Source organism: Amblyraja radiata, chromosome 2 (genome assembly GCF_010909765.2).
Source record: "Amblyraja radiata isolate CabotCenter1 chromosome 2, sAmbRad1.1.pri, whole genome shotgun sequence".
In the NCBI taxonomy this organism is placed as follows: Eukaryota; Metazoa; Chordata; class Chondrichthyes; order Rajiformes; family Rajidae; genus Amblyraja; species Amblyraja radiata.
The window spans coordinates 109,220,665-109,239,486 of NC_045957.1; the positions used below are offsets into that span (position 1 = coordinate 109,220,665).

Sequence of the window (18,822 nt, forward strand, 5' to 3'; positions counted from 1 at the left end):
TCATGACCATCATTCTGTTTAAAAACAATAGAGCAGCTGCTAATATCGAAACAAAATTAGTTATGTGAGGATAAGATTGATGCTTATGGTTGAACAAGTGTTTTGGCATTGTAGTATAATTGAGAATGTATTAGGATTGTCATTGGACTCTATGAATGAATTTGTTGTGTGAGGCCTCTTTTTAAAAAGAAAATCGGGTGAGAAATACGTGATGCTGTGGCATAGATGGACAGGAAAGCAGATTAAAGCAAATAGATATAATTTGGATAGAGGTGAATTGGAAGTAGCATGCCGTAGAAGTCTGTACTGAAGCAGATTTGTTCTCCATATCTAGATGCTTTGGACAGACATGTATTGAATTGCTTGATACAAAGTATGTGGTGAGCAAATATTGCAAACTGCAAAAGATTCATGGGGGGAGGTTGGGGAGTAACATAAAGCAACCAGCAGAATGAATACATATATGACATTTATAATCTAAGGCAAAAGGATTCAATTTTTCTCGTAAGATGGCAGTTTATATACTTCATGAATAGAACTTGACAAGTATGTAGAATAGATGCTTTTAATACAAGTTAATACAATTTAGAAGAGTGAATTTAAATTGTTAAAATCATCTAGCTTTAGACCACTGTGGAAAAGAGGTAAGGATGCATCTATCCAAACTATTGGTTGGGAGTTGTGTGCAGTTCTGAATATCTTAAAAAGGTCTTTAAATCTACAGAAAATCATAATGCATGCATTTATCAGGAATAACGCCAGAATCAGAAGTTGTATAAAAGTAAGATGTGACTGAGATCCTGAGACTCTTTCTCTAAAATCAATAGTTATATGGGAAGCTGATACATTGCAAACTTCTGAAGAGTGAGGATTAGATTTTCTGGCTGAGGAGTTGATGGTGAATCAAGAAAATGGTCATGAAGAACAAGATGAAATGTTGCGATTTTTCTTGGTCGTTGAATTATTAGAATAAAGTGCTTTCTCGTACAGAGACCATTTAGTTTAGAGATACAGCAAGGGAACCGACCCTTTGGCCCAACGACAATCACCTATTCACACTAGTTCAATATTATCCAACTTTTTCATCCACTCCCTACACGGAGCAATTTAGTGGCCAATTAACCGACATGTCTTTCGTATATGAGAGGAAACTGCAGCACCCAAAGGAAACCCATGCAATCACAGGGAGGATGTACAAACTTCACACAGGCAACTCCCAAGGGCAGGATTGAACGCAGGTCTCTAATAGCTGTGCCACTGTACTGCCCTCAATTACTTGAGGATTACCTGGACAATTATTTGATACAGTCATTAGATACATGGTGCCAGCTAGTAGTAACCCATGGATTGTACCTAAAATTGCTTTTTGCAAGATCTGAGGGGGAAAAATCTTTCCATTGTAATTTTCCACATTTTTATGGTTTTATTTATTTCGTTAAATAAAATCAGATCAGTGAAACGATTATGGATTGCTGATTGGCAAATGTTCACTAGAACAATGCACATCTTTGACATTGTGTATAAAGGTAGACAAATCTCCAAGGCCTGATCAGATATATCCGATAGGACACTGTGGGAAACTAGAGAGGAAATTGCCGGTTGAAATTTACGAGGTGTTTAAAAGCAGGAGAGGTGCCGGAAGACTGGAGGGTGGTAAATGTTGTGCCTCTATTCAAGAAGGGCTGCAGGGAAAATGCTGGGAACTATAGGCCGGTGAGCTTAACATCTGTAGTTGGAAAGTTACTACAGGGCATTCTGAGGGATAGTATATACACGCATTTGGATGGTCAAGGGCTGATTAGGGATAGTCAGCATGGTTTTGTATGTGGGTGGTCGTGTCTCACAAATCTGAGTTTTTGAAGACGTGATCCAAAAGATCGATGAGGGCAGAGCTGTAGATGTATGCGTGGATTTCAGTAAGGCATTCGACAAGGTTCCACATGGTAGGCTGCTCTGGAAGGTTAGATTACATGGGATCTAAGGAGAGATAGCTGAATGGATAGAAAATTGGCTTCATGGAAGGAAGCAGAGGGTGATGGTGGAAGGTTGTTTCTCGGTCTGGAGGTCTGTGACTAGTGGTGTGCCTCAGGGTTCGGTGCTGGGCCCGTTATTGTTTGTCATCTACATCAATGATTTGGATGAGAACATACAGGGCAAGATTAGCAAATTTGCAGAAGATGCAAAAGTGGGTGGTTTTACAGATAGTGAAGATGTGAGAAATTGAAGCGGGATCTTGATCAATTGGCCAGGTGGGGTGAGGAATGGTTGATGGAATTTAATACAACTAAATGTGAAGTGTTGCATTTTGGGAAGTCTAACGTGGGCAGGACCTACACAGTGAATGGTAGGGTTCTGGGGAGTGTTGTAGAGCAGAGGGATCTAGGATTACAGGTGCATGGTTCCTTGAAGGTCGAGTCGCAGATAGATAAGGTGGTCAAAAAGGCTTTTGGTACATTGGCCTTCATCAGTCATGAGTATTGAAGTTCGAATGTCATGTTGCAGTTGTTTAAGACATTGGTGAGACTGCATTTAGAATATTGTGCCCAGTTCTGGGCACCATGTTATAGGATGTTGTCAAGCTGGAACGGGTACTAAGTAGATTTACGAAGATGTCGCCACCACCAGAGGGTCTGAACTGTAGGGCGAGGTTGAGTAGGCTGGGACTGTATTCCCTGGAGCGCAGTAGGTTGAGGGGTGATCTTATAGAGTTCTGTAAAATCATGAAAGGAATAGATTGGGTAGATGCACAGCATCCCTCGCCCAGAGTAGGTGAATCAAGTACCAGAGGAAATAGGTTTAAGGTGAAGGGGAAAAGATTTAGTAAAAATCTGAGGGGTAACCTTTTCTCACAAAGGGTGGTGGGTGTATGGAACAAGCTGCCAGAGGAGATAGTTGAGGCTGGGACTATCCCAACGTTTAAGAAGCAGTTAGACAGGTACATGGATAGGACAAGTTTGGAGGGATATGGACCAAATGCAGGCAGTGGGACTAGTGTAGCTGGGACATGTTGGCTGGTGTGGCAAGTTGGGCCGAAGGGCCTATCTCCACACTGTATAATTCTATGACTCTCTGACTCTATCTGCGATTAGATTCTTATCCTATTTGAGCTGATGTGATCTCTTTGTTTCCTCTGAGCCATCATTTAGTTACCACTGAGACTATCCTTAATACCATCGCTAATTAGTATAATGATAGCCAAAATGATTTTCTTAGCTTATTTTTTCAAATGAGTCTCTGATTGAACTGGTAGTTTTAAATTCCAACAAGTATTTCAAAACTTAGATTAGATGCATATTAACATATAAAAAGCTAATTCAACTAGTATTGGGCCGATGAATGCTTGTGCTGAGTGCCAATATTTTTTACAATACTGGCTTTGGACTCGTGATGCAAGAAGCTTCTCCATTGCAAGCAGAATTATAAGAATTTAAGTGAGTCGTCTTATATTCTTATATGGTGTAGCTTCAAATATGTTTTATAATTCCATATCTAAAAAGAGGATTAGATCTGTTGGAAAACAAAAATATGTTCAATGTACAGATACAGTGGATGTGAGTAAGGGTCTTTGGATATATTCTGCCAACATTATAGCTATGCGAGGAGTGCAAAACTTTGGTGGGATAACCTAAGTAAGCGAGGAATTAAGAGGTTTAGCATCTTTTTCATTAAAACAAATCTCCATTAAAAAAAATCCAGTCTGTCAATGGAGATAGGAGAGGAAATCAAAAAAGCTGAGACTTATTTTTGAGTTTTGTAAACATTCTAAACGTTGTACAATTACCGTAAAAAGGAAGAAATGAATAGTTGCATTTTAATTGCAGGCACATTTTGGGACTTTGGATTTTGAATAATGGTGCAGTTGCATGTGTGACAAATAAAGCATTATTGAACTAAATTATTATAATCTGTGGTGAAACATGGTATAATTCTCATGTGAAAGCCACGGGTTCATTAAAGATGGTGTCGATTTGTTATGGAATGGCTGTTTCTGATTAACTTGGTTGAATCTTTTGAGGTGGTAGGATGAGAACAGTACGTCATAGTCTATATGGATTTCAGCAAGACTTTTGTAAAGATCCCATATGACAGACTGAATTTCAAAAATTAATGAAAACAAATGGTACTTATGAAAGGGGCAAATAGCCAAAACTGGCCCACTTGAAAGAAATAAAGGGTGATGATATTTTTGTGTCACTGAAAGCTGATATTAGTTAAAGCATACAAAATTGCTCTGCCCAACTCCTGTGTGGACGTAGACAACTTTCCTTGCTATCTGCAACACCATATTTTGTATTAGCTGCAAACTTATTAATCAGACCTTCTATTGTTAGTTGCAACACCAAAAATGCTAGCATTGATCCTTGTGGTGCATGACTGGTCACAGACATGCATTCGAAAGAACATAGTTTTGAATAATAATAATAATAATAAATTTTATTTATGGGCCCCTTTCAAGAGTCTCAAGGACACCTTACAAAAATTTAGCAAGTAGAGGAAAAACATGTAAGCGGAATGAAATAAATAGTAGAGACATGACTAGTACACAAATTAAAGACAGAATTCAATTCAAAACACAATATGAGGCAATTCAAGCACAGATAAAAAGGGAGGGGGACGTGGGGCTAAGGATAGGCAGAGGTGAAGAGATGGGTCTTGAGGCGGGACTGGAAGATGGTGAGGGACATGGATTTGCGGATCAGTTGGGGGAGGGAGTTCCAGAGCCTGGGAGCTGCCCTGGAGAAGGCTCTGTCCCCAAAACTGCAGAGGTTGGACTTGTGGATGGAGAGGAGACCGGCTGATGTGGATCTGAGGGACCGTGAGGGTTGGTAGGGGGAGAGGAGGTCAGTGAGATATGGGGGGGGGGGGGGCAGATGGTGGAGGGTTTTGTAGGTGAGGACCAGGATTTTGTAGGTGATCCGGTGGGAGATGGGAAGCCAGTGAAGTTGTTTGAGGACTGGAGTGATGTGATGCCAGGATTTGGTGTGAGTGATGAGTCGGGCGGCTGCGTTCTGGACCAGTTGGAGTCGGTTGATGTAGGTGGAGCTGATGCCAAGGAGAAGTGAGTTGCAGTAGTCCAGTCGGGAGGAGATGAAGGCATGGATGAGTCTTTCAGCAGCGGGAGGTGTGAGAGAGGGTCTGATTTTGGCGATGTTGCGGAGGTGAAAGAAGGAGGTTTTAATGACATGGCGGATGTGAGGCTCAAGGGAGAGGGTGGAATCAAAGATCACGCCAAGGTTGCGGGCCTGGGGAGATGGGGAGACAGTGGTGCCGTCGATGGTGAGAGTGGGGTTATTGATTTTGCTGAGTGTGGATTTGGAGCCTATGAGGAGGAATTCTGTTTTATCGCTGTTGAGTTTGAGGAAGTTATGTTGCATCCAGGTTTTTATAGCTGACAAACAGGAGTTGATATGGGAGAGGGGGGGGTTGTGGGGGGATTTGGTGCCGAGATAGATCTGGGTGTCATCGGCGTAACAGTAGAAGTCCAGGTTGAAGTGGCGGAGTATCTGACCAAGGGGGAGGATGTAGATGATGAAGAGGAGGGGGCCGAGTACGGAGCCTTGGGGAACGCCTTGAGTGACTGTGGCTGTAGCAGAGGTGTGGTTATGGAGAGAGATGAAGTGGGATCTGTTGGAAAGGTAGGAACGGAGCCAGCTGAGTGCAGAACCTTCAATGCCGAGGTCTTTGAGTTTGGTGAGCAGGATGTTATGGTTCACTGTATCGAAGGCTGCGCTCAGGTCGAGGAGGATGAGGATGTTGAGGGAACCAGTGTCAGCAGAGGTGAGGAGGTCGTTGAGGACTTTGAGGAGAGCAGTTTCTGTGCTATGGAGGGGGCGAAAGCCAGATTGGAGGGGTTCAAATAGGTTATACGCAAGGAGGTGGGAATGAAGTTGTGACGCAATGATACGCTCCAGGGTTTTTGAAAGATAGGGGAGGTTTGAGATTGGGCGGTAGTTAATGAGAGAGGAGGGATCAAGACCAGGTTTTTTTAAGATTGGTGTGACAGCAGCAGTTTTGAAAGCGGAGGGGACAATTCCTTGGGGAGTTGAAGAGATTAGTGAGGTAGGGGCAGAGAACGGGGAGGCAGGACTTCATCAGGGGAGTGGGGAGAGGGTCGAGGGAGCAGGTAGTGGGTTTGGAAGAGCTGATGAGTTTGGAGATTTCAGTAGGGGTGACCAGGTCAAACTGGGAGAGGAAGCAGTGTGGAGGAGGGGTAAGGAGGTCAGTGGAGTTGTTGAAAGGAGGGGCCTTGGTAGGTGGTGGAGTAGATGCTAGGGAGTCGGGTACAGGGGATAAAGATTGATAGATGGTGCTGATTTTATCAGCGAAAAAGTGGAGGAATGAGTTGCAGAGATCCGGAGAAGAGGTAGGGAGAGTGTTGGCTCGAGGCTTGAGGAGGTTGCTCACTGTGGAGAAGAGGATTCTGTGGTTTAGGCAGGGGTCGGTGAATATGGAGGAGAGGTAGGCAGATTTTGCAGCAATGAGGGCATCTTTGTAGTCAGTGAGGTGGAGTTTGTAAGCTTCATGGTGGACTGTGAGAGATGATTTCTTCGTGAGTCGTTCAAGTCGGCGACCAGTCTGTTTCAGCTTACGAAGTGCAGGTGTGTACCAGGGTGAAGATGTGTTGAAAGTTACGGTTCTTGTTTTGAATGGTTAGGTAGAAAATCTTATTGCATTTAAAATGTAGCTGATGTGCAGTTGGAAAGCTGAAACCTTCAGGGCCACAGACCTAATGCTGGAAGGTGGCATTAGACTCTTATTTTCTACTAATATGATCATTATGATCTAAAATTCCTAAATGACCTCTTTGTTCTAAATTTTCTATGATTCCATGAATTCGTGAAGACAGACTCGTGTAAAGTGTTCTACGTTATAATTAATTATATATAGTTTACGCAGCACGTTTTTGAAAACATTTTTAAAACCATCTTTTGATTTAGAAAGAAAAATAGGTGCAGGAGTAGGCCATTCGACCCATATAGCCAGCTCGGCTCATGGCTGATCATCTAAAATCAGTACCCCATTCCTGCTTTTTCCATGATTCCTTTAGCACTAAAAGCTAATTTGGTATTCAGTGATTAATCTTTTCTCATTAATTGAGATTGAATTAAATTGAGGCAAAGATGCAACACGCAATGCCTAGTAATGCTTCATGAGCTAAGATTTGTTTATCCCGTATGCTTCAGTAGAAATAGATTATGAAGTACTTTAGGAAGATTAGTCTGCAGATTTTACAAAAACATCTGGGCTGTCTAGGAAAAGATTTGACTTGAATGTGCAATGAATGGCAAGCTAAACCTTATTCTGACTAATACATAACAAATTAAAAAGTATTCGATATAAACATTTGATAAATATAAATTTACATTTATTAACATAGTAAATTAAAAAATTGACTTGATAGGATGGTACATTCATAAGTTCATAAGTTCATTTATTGTCACATACACCAATTGGTGTAGTGAAATTCACTGGCCAGGTCAGTCATACAATTTAAAAAAGCAACAGACTCAGAAAACATATTTTAACATAAACATCCATCACAGTGACTCCTACACATTCCTAACTGTGATGGAAGGCAAAAATAAAGTTCCAAGTCCTTCCCTTGTTGTTCTTCCTTGGTCGGGGGCCTCGAGCCCCCGTTGACGGGACGGTCTTGACTCCAGTAGCCGGCGGCGTTCGGGCCCTCCGCGTCGAGGCATTCAGCTCCGGCATCGGGGGGAAGTCAACTCCCGCGTGCCGGGCGATCAAACCTCTCGTCGGGGCTGGACGATCCTTCTGCGGCATTGGAGCTCCCGACTAGCCTCTCCCGAGACTGCGAGCCCTTGATGGTAAGTCCGCAGGCTGCGGTGGGAGTGATCCCAGGCAAGGGATCCGCTCCGATGTTAGGTCCGCGCCCCGCGGTGGGGCTCACGACAGTCCGAGGCGGCTTCCAGCTCCAGCGATGGTAGGCCGCAGAGCCCGGAGAATGTGATCCGAAACTTGATCACATCTCCGGGAAGGTAAGAACCTAAAAAAAAAGTCCCTCCCCCTCCCCCTCCCCCTCCCCCCACATGAAACAAACAGAAGAACATTAAAACAAACTTTAAACAAATGCTAAAAATAACAAAAAGGATGAAAAAAACGAACAGACTGCCGGCAGGGCTGCCAGCTCCCTCCTCCGGCGCCCCCTAAGTTTATTCCTTAATTAATATAACCAGACAACAATATGAAGCCAATATATGGCTGCAAGTCCTGTTTGGTACAAATAATGGACAACATGGCAGTAATCATAGTCATACATGCTAAACAGGCCTTTCTGCTCAACTTGCCCACACCAACCAACATATCCCTTCTATACATATTCCCACCTGCCTGTGTTTGGCCCATATCCTAAAACTATCCTATCCATGTACCTGTCCAAATGTTTTTTTTAATGTTGTGATAGTACCTGCCTCAACTCTCTCCTCTGCCAGCTCGTACCGTATACCGACTACCCATTCTGTAAAGAAGTTGCCCCTTAAGTTCCCATTAAAACTTTCCCCCTTTACCTTAAACCTATTTTTGATTGCCCTACTTTGGCTAAAGACTCTGTGCATTTACCCTATCTATTCCCCCCATGATCTTATACACCTCTGTAAGATCACCCCTTATCCTCCTGCGCTCTAAGTAATAAAATCCTAGCAAGCTCAACCTCTCCCTTTTTTGCTCAGACCCTTGGGTCCAAGAACTATCTTCTTTGCACCCTTTCTAGCTTATAATCAAATGACTATTTTGATGATCAATTTCAATCAAGAAAGTCAGTGAAATCCTAGAAAGATGAGCTGTGTAAATGCTTTAAGTATTCTTCTGGTATTTGTCATTTCTGGTTTTGCAAGTCTTTCGTAGGTATGCTGAAGCTTTGAGATACTGTTATGGTCGCGCAGAAATGCAGTTAGCTTTGGCCATCAATTTACAAGATATACTTGCTTTAGAAAGAGTACATTAAGTGCAAGAATATTGATTCCATTATTGAAAAAAGGATGCATTAATTATGAAGGACAAAGTGAGATTTAATACAATGAGAATGGTACCGATGTTGGGAAATTAACATATGCTTGGAGTTGAGGGATATAATTAAATCTATTGAACCAATTGATTCCTTGTGTTTTTCATATTTTTATATTTGAAATCTGGATCTGCCCAATTGTAGAAAGATATTGTTTTTGATTTATCAAATCTAACTTTATATTTGTTTGAAGGTAGACACAAAATGCTGGAGTAACTCAGCGGGACAGGCAGCATCTCTGGAGAGAAGGAATGAGTGATGTTTCAGGTTGAGGCCCTTCTTCAGACTGATATTTGTTTGCATTGTTTAATCACAGTTAGTTTACTTGTTTAACGTGCTACAGATATTTAATAAGTATTAAGACAGAACTGTCCTATATTGCTTTCATTCTGCCATTCTATAAAATTGTGGTTTTTTAAAAAAAAAACGAAGCGTCATTTTTTAAATTATGTCTACTTTCTGCACTGCAGCGGGGGATTCCAAAGAGAGATTCTACTGGGTGAACCAGCTTCAGGCTTCTGCCAAGCACACAGACAGTAATGCCAAGGTAAAGGGTTACTGCTTAAGTACCAAAATGCTATACCTCGCCTTGACATGAACGAAAGTACACATATTAATATTTAAAGCTACATTATTTCTGTTTAGATGAATTATTAAAGGAACAGTTGTAAAGTGGTTACATTACTGGACTAGTAATCCAAAGGTTTGAATTGATGACGTGCAGTGAGAGTCTACCACAGCAGCTTAGAACTTTAAATTTAGTTGATTAAATTAATCTATATACAGTGCCCTCCATAATGTTTGGGACAAAGGCCCATCATTTAATTATTTACCTCTGTACCCCACAATTTCAGACTTGTAATAGAAAAAAAATCACATGTGGTTAAAGTGCACATTGTTAGATTTTAATAAAGGGTGTTTTTATGCATTTTGGTTGGGGCATAGCATTGTCGTTTAAATGAAAGTAGTCATGTTTAATATTTTGTTGCATATCCTTTGCATGCAATGACTGCTGGAAGTCTGAGATTCATGGACAACACCAGTTGCTAGGTGTCTTCTCTGGTGATGCTCTACCAGGCCTGTATGCAGCCATCTTTAGCTTATGCTTGTTTTAGGGGCTAGTCCTCTTCAGTTTTCTCTTCAGCATATAAAGGGCATGCTCAATTGGGTTCAGATCGGGTGATTGACTTGGCACTCAAGAATTGACCATTTTTTAGCTTTGAAAAACTCCTTTGTTGCTTTAGCGGTATGTTTGGGATCATTGTCTTGCTGTAGAATGAACCGTTGACCAATGAGCTTTGAGGCATTTTTTTTAACTTGAGCAGATAGGATGTGTCTGTACACTTCAGAATTCATTATGCTACTACCATCAGCAGTTGTACCACCGTGTTTCACAAATGAGGTGGTATGCTTTGGATCTTGGGCAGTTCCTTCTCTCCTCCATACTTTGCTCTTGCCATCGCTCTTATATAAGTAAATCTTCGTATCATTTGCGATTAGTAAGCTCACCAGTGATCTCTTTCTTCTTAATTATGTTCCAAACAGTTGATTTTGGTAAGCCTAAGGTTTGGCCGATGTCTCTAACAGTTTTATTCTTGTTTCTCAGTCTCATGATGGCTTCTTTGACTTTCATTGGAACAATTTTGGTCCTCATGTTGAAAAACAACAATAAAAGTTTCCAAAGGTGATGCAAAGTCTGGAGGAAAGAATAGGTACTGAGAGCTCTCTTACACCTGCATTAAGGAGGCAATTAAACACACCTGAGCAATTACAAACACCTGTGAAGCCATGTGTCCCAAACATTATGGTGCCCTGAAATGGGGGGGCTATGTATAAACACAACTGTAAATTTTTACATGATGAAACCAAAATGTATAAAAATACCCTTTAATAAAATCTGACAATGTGCACTTTAACCATATGTGGTTTTTTTCTATTACAAATCTCAAATTGTGGAGGACAGAGGCAAATAAATAATGATGGGTCTTTGTCCCAAACATTATGGAGGGCACTGTAAGCTGTTATTACGAATACCAGAGGTTCAGGAAGGCGGGAACCCACTACAATCTCCCGCGTAAGTTAGAATGGGCAATACATGCCTGACCAGTGATACCCACAATTTGGGGAATTAATTAAAAAATTCAAAAGGTTGACAATCATTGGAATGATTTAGTGGATTTTTATGAATAATCCAAAATTGAAGCCAGAATTATGGTCTGAAACTTACTGAACTTTTAGTATAGTTACTAATGAGTTTGGTTTATAACTCTTAAAAGTAACATTTAAGTCCTCTATAGTTTACATTTTAAGTATTTACCAATGACTATGCTCACTAGATTTACTAAATAATTTCTGTTTTCATTTTGAAAGTTTTCTGTTTCATTTTTTAGATCTGCAATTTGGGTGTAGCACTTGCTTTCAAATATAAATATGTGTTGGAGGCAGATACGATACTGGCATTTAAGAGAGTTTTAGATTTAGCCATTTCGAACGGAGATGAAGAAAAACATTTTCACACACAGGGTTGTGAATCTGTGGAATTCTCTACCTCGGAAGGCAGTGGAGGCCAATTCTCTGGATACTTTCAAGAGAGAGTTAGAGCTCTTAAAGATAGCGGAGTCAGGGGACATGGGGAGAAGGCAGGAACGGGGTACTGATTATGGATGATCAGCCATGATCATATTGAATGGTGGTGCTGGAACGAAGGGCCGAATGGCCTACTCCAGGCACCTATTGTCTATTGTCTTGATATGGAACATGGGAAGAGATAAAAGTTAATATTTATCTTGTACCAGCATTCCCAAGTCCTTTTGCACCTGATTTCTGAATCCTCTTCCCATTTAGAAATAGCCTACACTTTTATTCCTACTATCAGAGTGCATGATTGCACACCTTGCTACGTTGTATTCCATGTACCTCTTCTTTTAGCTTCCCAAGCACCTTCTCCTTAGTAGTAACAGCTCCTCTAACTTATGACCATTGACTCGCTTGAATTTCAGGCACATTGCTTGTGTAATCTTTTTCAATTCATCTGGCATCTTTATTTCCCATTACTACTTTCCCAGAGGTCCAAAGACCACTCTTGTCTCTGTCTTACTTTTTTTATATATCTGAAGCAACTTTTGCTATCCTCTTTTATATTATTGGCTGGCTTACCTTCATATTTCACATTTCTCCCTGTATTGCCTGTTTAGTTACCTTCTGTTTTTTAAAGCTTCCCAATCCTCTAGTCTCCCACTAATCTTTGCAATATTGTATAATTCACTTTTAGTTGTCACTGTCTACAGTCACCTCATTCTCCCCATTGAGTCTTCCTTCCTCTTTGGGTTGAAAATATCCTGCGTCTTCTGAATTACTCCCAGAAACTTCTGTCGTTGCTGCTTTTCTGTCATTCCACCTAAGGTCGCTTTCCAGCCAACATTAGCCAGCTCCTCCCTCATGCATCTGTTGTTACCTTTACTCAACAGTAACACTGACACACCTAATTTCATCTTCTCTCCCTCAAACTACAGGTTGAATTTTATCATATTATGGTCACTACCAATTAAGATCCCTAACCAAATCTAGAATTGCCTTTCTCCTAGTAGGCTCAGCCACAAACTGCTCTAAGAAGCCATCTCATAGGCACTCTGTAAAAGGACTTACTGGACACACAAAGTATTTTACTACATGTCTTTATTATATGCACTACACACACTATGCCCTAGCTGTCCGTGGTCATCACTGGAGCTAGAGAGCGAGCTGGAGGTGGGGAAGCTACAATTATACAAGAGACAATGGGAGTAGTTAGTAGTGGTGAGGTCACTATGTTAAAGGGGCATGCACTGATCTACATCCTTCCTCTTGGAAACAAAAGCGACCACGGCTCATACGCTAGAATCAGACCATGGGCAGTGAACAGTTAGAATATATCATGATACAGACTACTCGCACACTCCGTACCGGACAGGCGGCTTGACCAACCGCCCAGAGCGGGTGCGCAACCCACCTTCCCCTCCAACCGCCGGAGCTTCAGGGACGGGGGCAAGAACAGAGACGGGAGATCCGGGTGAAGACCGCCCAGGGGAAGGAGGAGAACGGTGGGGTGAAACAGGTACGCCTGCAGGTGAGGCAGGAGAAGGAGGCTGGCGGCTGTGTGGCACAGAGAGCTGAGAGGGCAGTGTTCGGGGCATGCGAGGAGTGACAGGGGCAGGAGGAGTTTCAGGCAGCGAGGAAGTGACAGGCGGCGAAAACGGGTCTGCGGGAGGCGGAGCAGGCTCGTTGACCAGCAGCAGGTGCTGGCGTTTCCGACGGTACACGGTGCCCTCGTAGTCAACCAGGTATGACCGGGGAGAGTCAGCATTGCCAACGACAACGGCCAGCCGGTGATGACCGGAGGTGGACTTCATCCGGACAACCTGGCCTGGGAACAGACGGGGAAGGAGACGGGATGATTGTCAAAGGAGCGCTTCTGGATGACCTGCTTCTCGATGATGCGCTCCTTGACAGCGGCAGGGCTGCGGACCGCGGGCTTTAGGGATTGCTGAGAGACCGGGAGAGGGGGTCGAGTGGTGCGGGACATGAGGCGCTGGGCAGGCGAACCGAGTGCGGGGTCCCGGGAAATGTTGCGGAGGTGAGGAGGGCAAGGTAGAAGTCCGAATGAGCAAGCCGACAATGTTCCAGCAGCTCCAAGGCCATTGCTTTGCGGGTACTCGGGGCTGCTGGTGATGTGGCGAATGTTCCATCGGGTGGCGAAGGCGCCGAACTCCGCGCTGGTAAAACTGGCTGCCGTTGTCGGATTGGAGAGTCACCGGGGAACCAAAGGTCGAAAAGGTGGCGGCGAAGCTTCCCGATGACGGCAGCAGACGTGAGGGACGGCAGCGGGTCCACCTCGAACCAGCTGGAGTAGGAGTCCACCAGGACCAGGAAGTGTTTGCCACGCCATTCGAATATGTCAGTGGTGACAGCCATCCACGGCAACTCGGGAGCCGGTTGCTGCATGAGAGGGTTGGCGCTGTTGATGAGGCAGGAGACTGTTGCAGGCAGCACAGGCGGAGACCCTGTCCCGGATGTCCTGAACCATGCCAGGCCAGTAAACTGGGCTTGGGCCTGGGACAAAGTGGCCTCCACCCCGGGGGGTGGCCTGTTGTGGGCGGTTTTGAAAGTAATGATCCCGCAGCGCGGCCGGCACCACGACCTTGTGACCCTTCACCACGCCGTTGTGCTAGCACCAATTCGTCCCGAACCAGGAAGTAGGGCACGGCACCAGCCGGTAGGGAAGAGCGGCGGTCAGGCCAGCCACGGCGGATGACGCCCTCAAGCTGTTGCAGGGCAGGATCAGCGGCAGTGTGTTTGACCAGGGACTGCATCTGCCAAGAGGGGACAATGTTAACGTTCAGTACCATCAGGTCAGACGATTCGTATGGATGGCGGGCAACGGAAGGGAGCGGCGCACGGGACAATGTGTCGGCCACGAACATTTCCTTGCCCTTGCGGTACACAATTTCGAATGTGAAACGTTGGAGCTGCAGCATCATTCGCTGCAAACGTGAAGAGGCCGCGTGGATAGGCTTGTTCAAGATAGAGACCAGCGGCTGGTGGTCAGTTTCAATGGTGAAGGAGTTGCCCAGAATGTAGTCCTGAATTTGGAGCATGCGAACACCACGGCAAGGAGCTCCTTTTCGATCTGAGCGATCGACAAGCTGCAGAAAAGTGGTTCAGCTTACCGCAGGAATGACAAGTTTTACCCTGCGCTGGGCAAACGTTGAACTGGTTGGGAAGAGAAATTGCAATTTGGGCAGCGACGAGGGGTGACCTTAGCGGGTGCAGAGGCGGTGAAACCGGCGTGGCGGGCTATTGATCCGCCGGCGGCCCAGCAGTACCGGTGAATTGATGTCCTGGGACACCGGTTTGAGATACGGAGCCAACAGCAGAGGCCATGCGAGCGGCATGCATGGCATCCCTTAGCGTTAGATCAGGCTTCATCAGGAGCTCGTCACGCAGCTTAGAGTTTAGAGAGACCGTTGACCACGGACGTCCCTGATCATTTCGTCCGGTGTTATCGCTTCAAGGCGGCACCGCCGAGCCATATGTCGCAAAGAGGCAATTAAAGCGTCAATGTGCTCACCGGGAGTCTGACGCCTTGTGAAGAACTTAAAACGCTCAATAATGTTATTGGTGGGTATATCGCATAGGGCAGTGAATTGGCTATGAGACATACCGGGTCGTTGCGGTCTTCCGGAAGTGGCGAACTCGAACGATGCATAATGTTCCATTGCCTCCGGACCAGCCAGGTTGAGGAGTAGGTGAGCCTGTACCGCAGGAGTGGCACCAGGATGAGCGATCGCGATATAGTGTTCGTAGTCGCGCTGGAAGACAGTCCAGCGGTGCACGATGTCCGCGTCAAAAACGAGCGTGTCGGGACGACGACACGAGTTGGAATAGTAGTAAAATGTTGAGGTGGGGGACACAACTGGGATAAACAAATAAAAAAATAAAGCCGATGAAAAGAGACGCAAGTCTACCGCGCTGACACCATGTAAAAGGACTTACTTGACACACAAAGTCTTTTACTACATAACTTTATTATAGGCACTACACACACTATGCCCTAGCTGTCCGTGGTCATCACGAGCTAGAGAGCGAGCTGGAGGTGGGGAAGCTACAATTATACAAGAGACAATGGGGAGTGGTTAGTAGTGGTGAGGTCACTATGTTAAAGGAGCATGCACTGATCTACACACTCTACAATTTCCTTCTTGAGATCCAGTACCAATCTGATTTCCCAGACCACCTGCATATTGAAACCCCATGATCACTGTTACAATCGGCATGCAAGAAAAGCATGTATCACCTGATGTAATTTGTACCCTACATCCTGGCTACTGTTCTGAGGCATTTATGTAACTCCCATCAGTCCTGAACTACTGTCTACCTCATTGGAGTCCCTCGGGTATCTTTGATTGGACTTTACTGGCTTTATCTTGCACTAAATGTTATTTGCGTTATTCCCTTTATCATGTGCCTGTACACTGTGAATGGCTCGATTGTAATCATGTTTTGTCTTTCTGCTGACACGTTAGCATGTAAAAAACTTTTCACTGTATCTCGGTGCTCGTGACAATAAGTAAACTAAACATCAGGGTTTTTTTTTTACCCTTGCAGTTTCTTAGTTCCACCACAAGGATTCTACATCTTCTGATTTGATGTCACCCTAGCTGTGGACTGACTTTCATTCCTTTCCAGCACAGCTACCCCACCCCCCCTGCGAACCTGTCTGTCTTTTTGAGACCTTGGATACTCAACTCCCAGCTCCAATCCTCTTTCGGCCGCGTCTGCATGATGCCTACAATGTCATACCTACCATTTCTAACTGCTCATCCGCTTTGTTCCATAAACTGCCAGCATTCAAATATAACACCTTTAGTTCACCTCTTCTCGCATTGTTGCCCAATTTGCCTGATCGTAGACTCTTATCCCTTCTTAAACTTCTGGAGACTTCAGTAACCTCTCCTACATTCTCATTCCTCTTACCTTCATCCAATTTCCAGTTTGTTGAACCCGCCCCCCCCACCACACTCACGCAAAAACTCTATTTAGTTTAATGCCCTTTTATGACCCAAGTTATGCTGTTTGCCAGGACCCTAGTCCCAGCAGGGTTCAAGTGCAGTCCGTCCCATCGGAATAGCTCTCTCCTTCCTCATGCTGATGCCAATGTCCCACGAATTCAAACCCTGTTCCCACTATCCACGATCCACCCATCAAAATTTTATATAATTCTGTTAGCTCTTCTCTCAGCCGCCTTTAAAGAGGAAACGGTCACAGCCACTAATTAGAAACACGGGTACAGGAATAAGGGACGCCATTGTATGAATTGTCAAGGAAGCCATTCTCATAAATCTTTACTGGATTCTCTCTGATGCCATTAAATTCTCCTCCTAACGTGGCAACCACAATAAACACAATGTATCAAGTGAGGGTGGACGTATTTTATATAGGTTTCAGCATAACCTTCCTGTTTCTATTGATAAAGTTTAGAATTGCAATTGTCTTATTTGCCACTTTAAGTGACTTGTGTACTCATGAACCTGGTGCCTCTGCTCCTGTTTTGGCCTTTAGAACATCTCTCACATATCTATCTATTCCCACCATCTTATTTATATTCTGATGCAATTTATTACTAACATCTCGGTTCAATTAATACTATCATTCTCGGTACTTTTGACTGGCATAGTTACCATGAATTAGTTTCTGGCTTGTAAACCTCATGATTTCCTAAACTTTTGGGGTTTTACTTTAATGTTGCATATGAGTAGTACAAGAGTTTGTTTTAGAAATTTTGGCTTGTGTTCTTGTAGAGACAGAGCTTGATACCTATGTGAAAAAATAATTTAAAAAAATAATATTCCTGTATCAAGATTCTAATTCTATTCTGTATCTATTTCATATGAATGTTGTCATAGTCATGAAGTCATACAGCATGGCAACAGGCCTTTTGGCCCAACTCGTCCATGCTGACTAAGCTGCCTCATCTTATCTAGTCCGTTTGTCTACGTTTGCTCTAATCCTTCTAAACCTTTCTATCCATGTATCTATCCAAGTGTTTTAAAATGCTGTTATAGTGCTTGTCTCAACTGCCTCCTTTGGCAGCTCATTTCATATACCCACAACCCTCTGAGATGTCCATTGAATATTATTTATGTAAACCTAATTCTGTTCATCAGAACTACAGCACAAGTGCTGGCATGCACAAGTTTGGAATTTTCTTGCTCTGCATATATTGCTACCTGACAAATTAACCATGGATGAATTTCAGAGGCAAAGTTTTAAGTGAAACAGGGTTATATTCCTCGTATGTTGCAAAACATACTTGGCAAATAAATTCTGATTCTGATATGAGCACTCCCTGGTCAATTAATTTTTGTATGAATATGAGAGGTAAAAAGTTGCCCTATTTAGGGTTATTATTAATGCGTTCCTATTAAATTATTCCCTCTCACCTTAAACTTATGGTTTCTTGATTCCCCTACTCTGGTAAAAGACTGTGCATTTACCCTATTTATTCCCTCATGATTTAACCATTCTATAAGATCACCCTTCAGCTCCTGCAATTAAAGGAATAAAGTCATAGCCTGCACTTTGGCTAGAATACACAAGTCTCCAGTCAAGAAATTCTCTGGACCCATATTATTTGCAACATCAATTGCTCCAAACCATTTATTTATATCAAGTGGAAGGAATCATTAGGCGAGAAATAGTATTGGTAGGCTAATGGGACTGAAGGATGATAAAGCCCCTGGACTGATGGTCTGCATCCCAGGGTCCTCAGGGAGGTGGCTCTAGAAATAGAGGATGCATTGGTGATCATTTCCAATGTTCAATAGATTCAGGATCAGTTCCTGTTGATTTGGAGGATAGCTAATGTTTATCCCACTTTTCAAGAAGGAGCGAGAGAGAAAACGGGGATTACAGACCAGTTTGCCTGACTTCGGTGGTGGGAAAGATGCTGGAGTCAATTATTAAAGAAGTAATAATGGGGCATTGGATTGCAGTAAAAGGCTGAGTCCAAGTCAACATGGATTTATGAAAGGGAAATCATGCTTGACTAATCTTCTGGATTTTTGAGGATGTGACAAGTAAAATGGATGAAGGGGTGGCCAGTGGATGTAGTGTATCTGGACTTTCAGAAAGCCTTTGATAAGGTCCCGCACGGGAGACTGGTGACTAAAATTAGAGCACATGGTATTGGGGGGTAGGGTGTTGATAGAAAATTGGTTGGCAGACCGGAAGCAAAGAGTAGGAGTGAAAGGGTCCTTTTG

At 43.6% G+C, this 18,822-nt stretch overlaps 1 protein-coding gene across 1 annotated transcript in view; it reads left to right on the forward strand.

Moving 5' to 3' along the window:
* osbpl10 (oxysterol binding protein like 10) overlaps window positions 1-18,822 on the forward strand; it is a 220,943-nt gene that overhangs the window by 58,315 nt on the left and 143,806 nt on the right. The window contains exon 3 of the mRNA XM_033013285.1: window positions 9,496-9,572. Coding sequence (XP_032869176.1) covers window positions 9,496-9,572 — 77 coding nt within the window. The remainder of the gene's footprint in view (window positions 1-9,495; window positions 9,573-18,822) is intronic.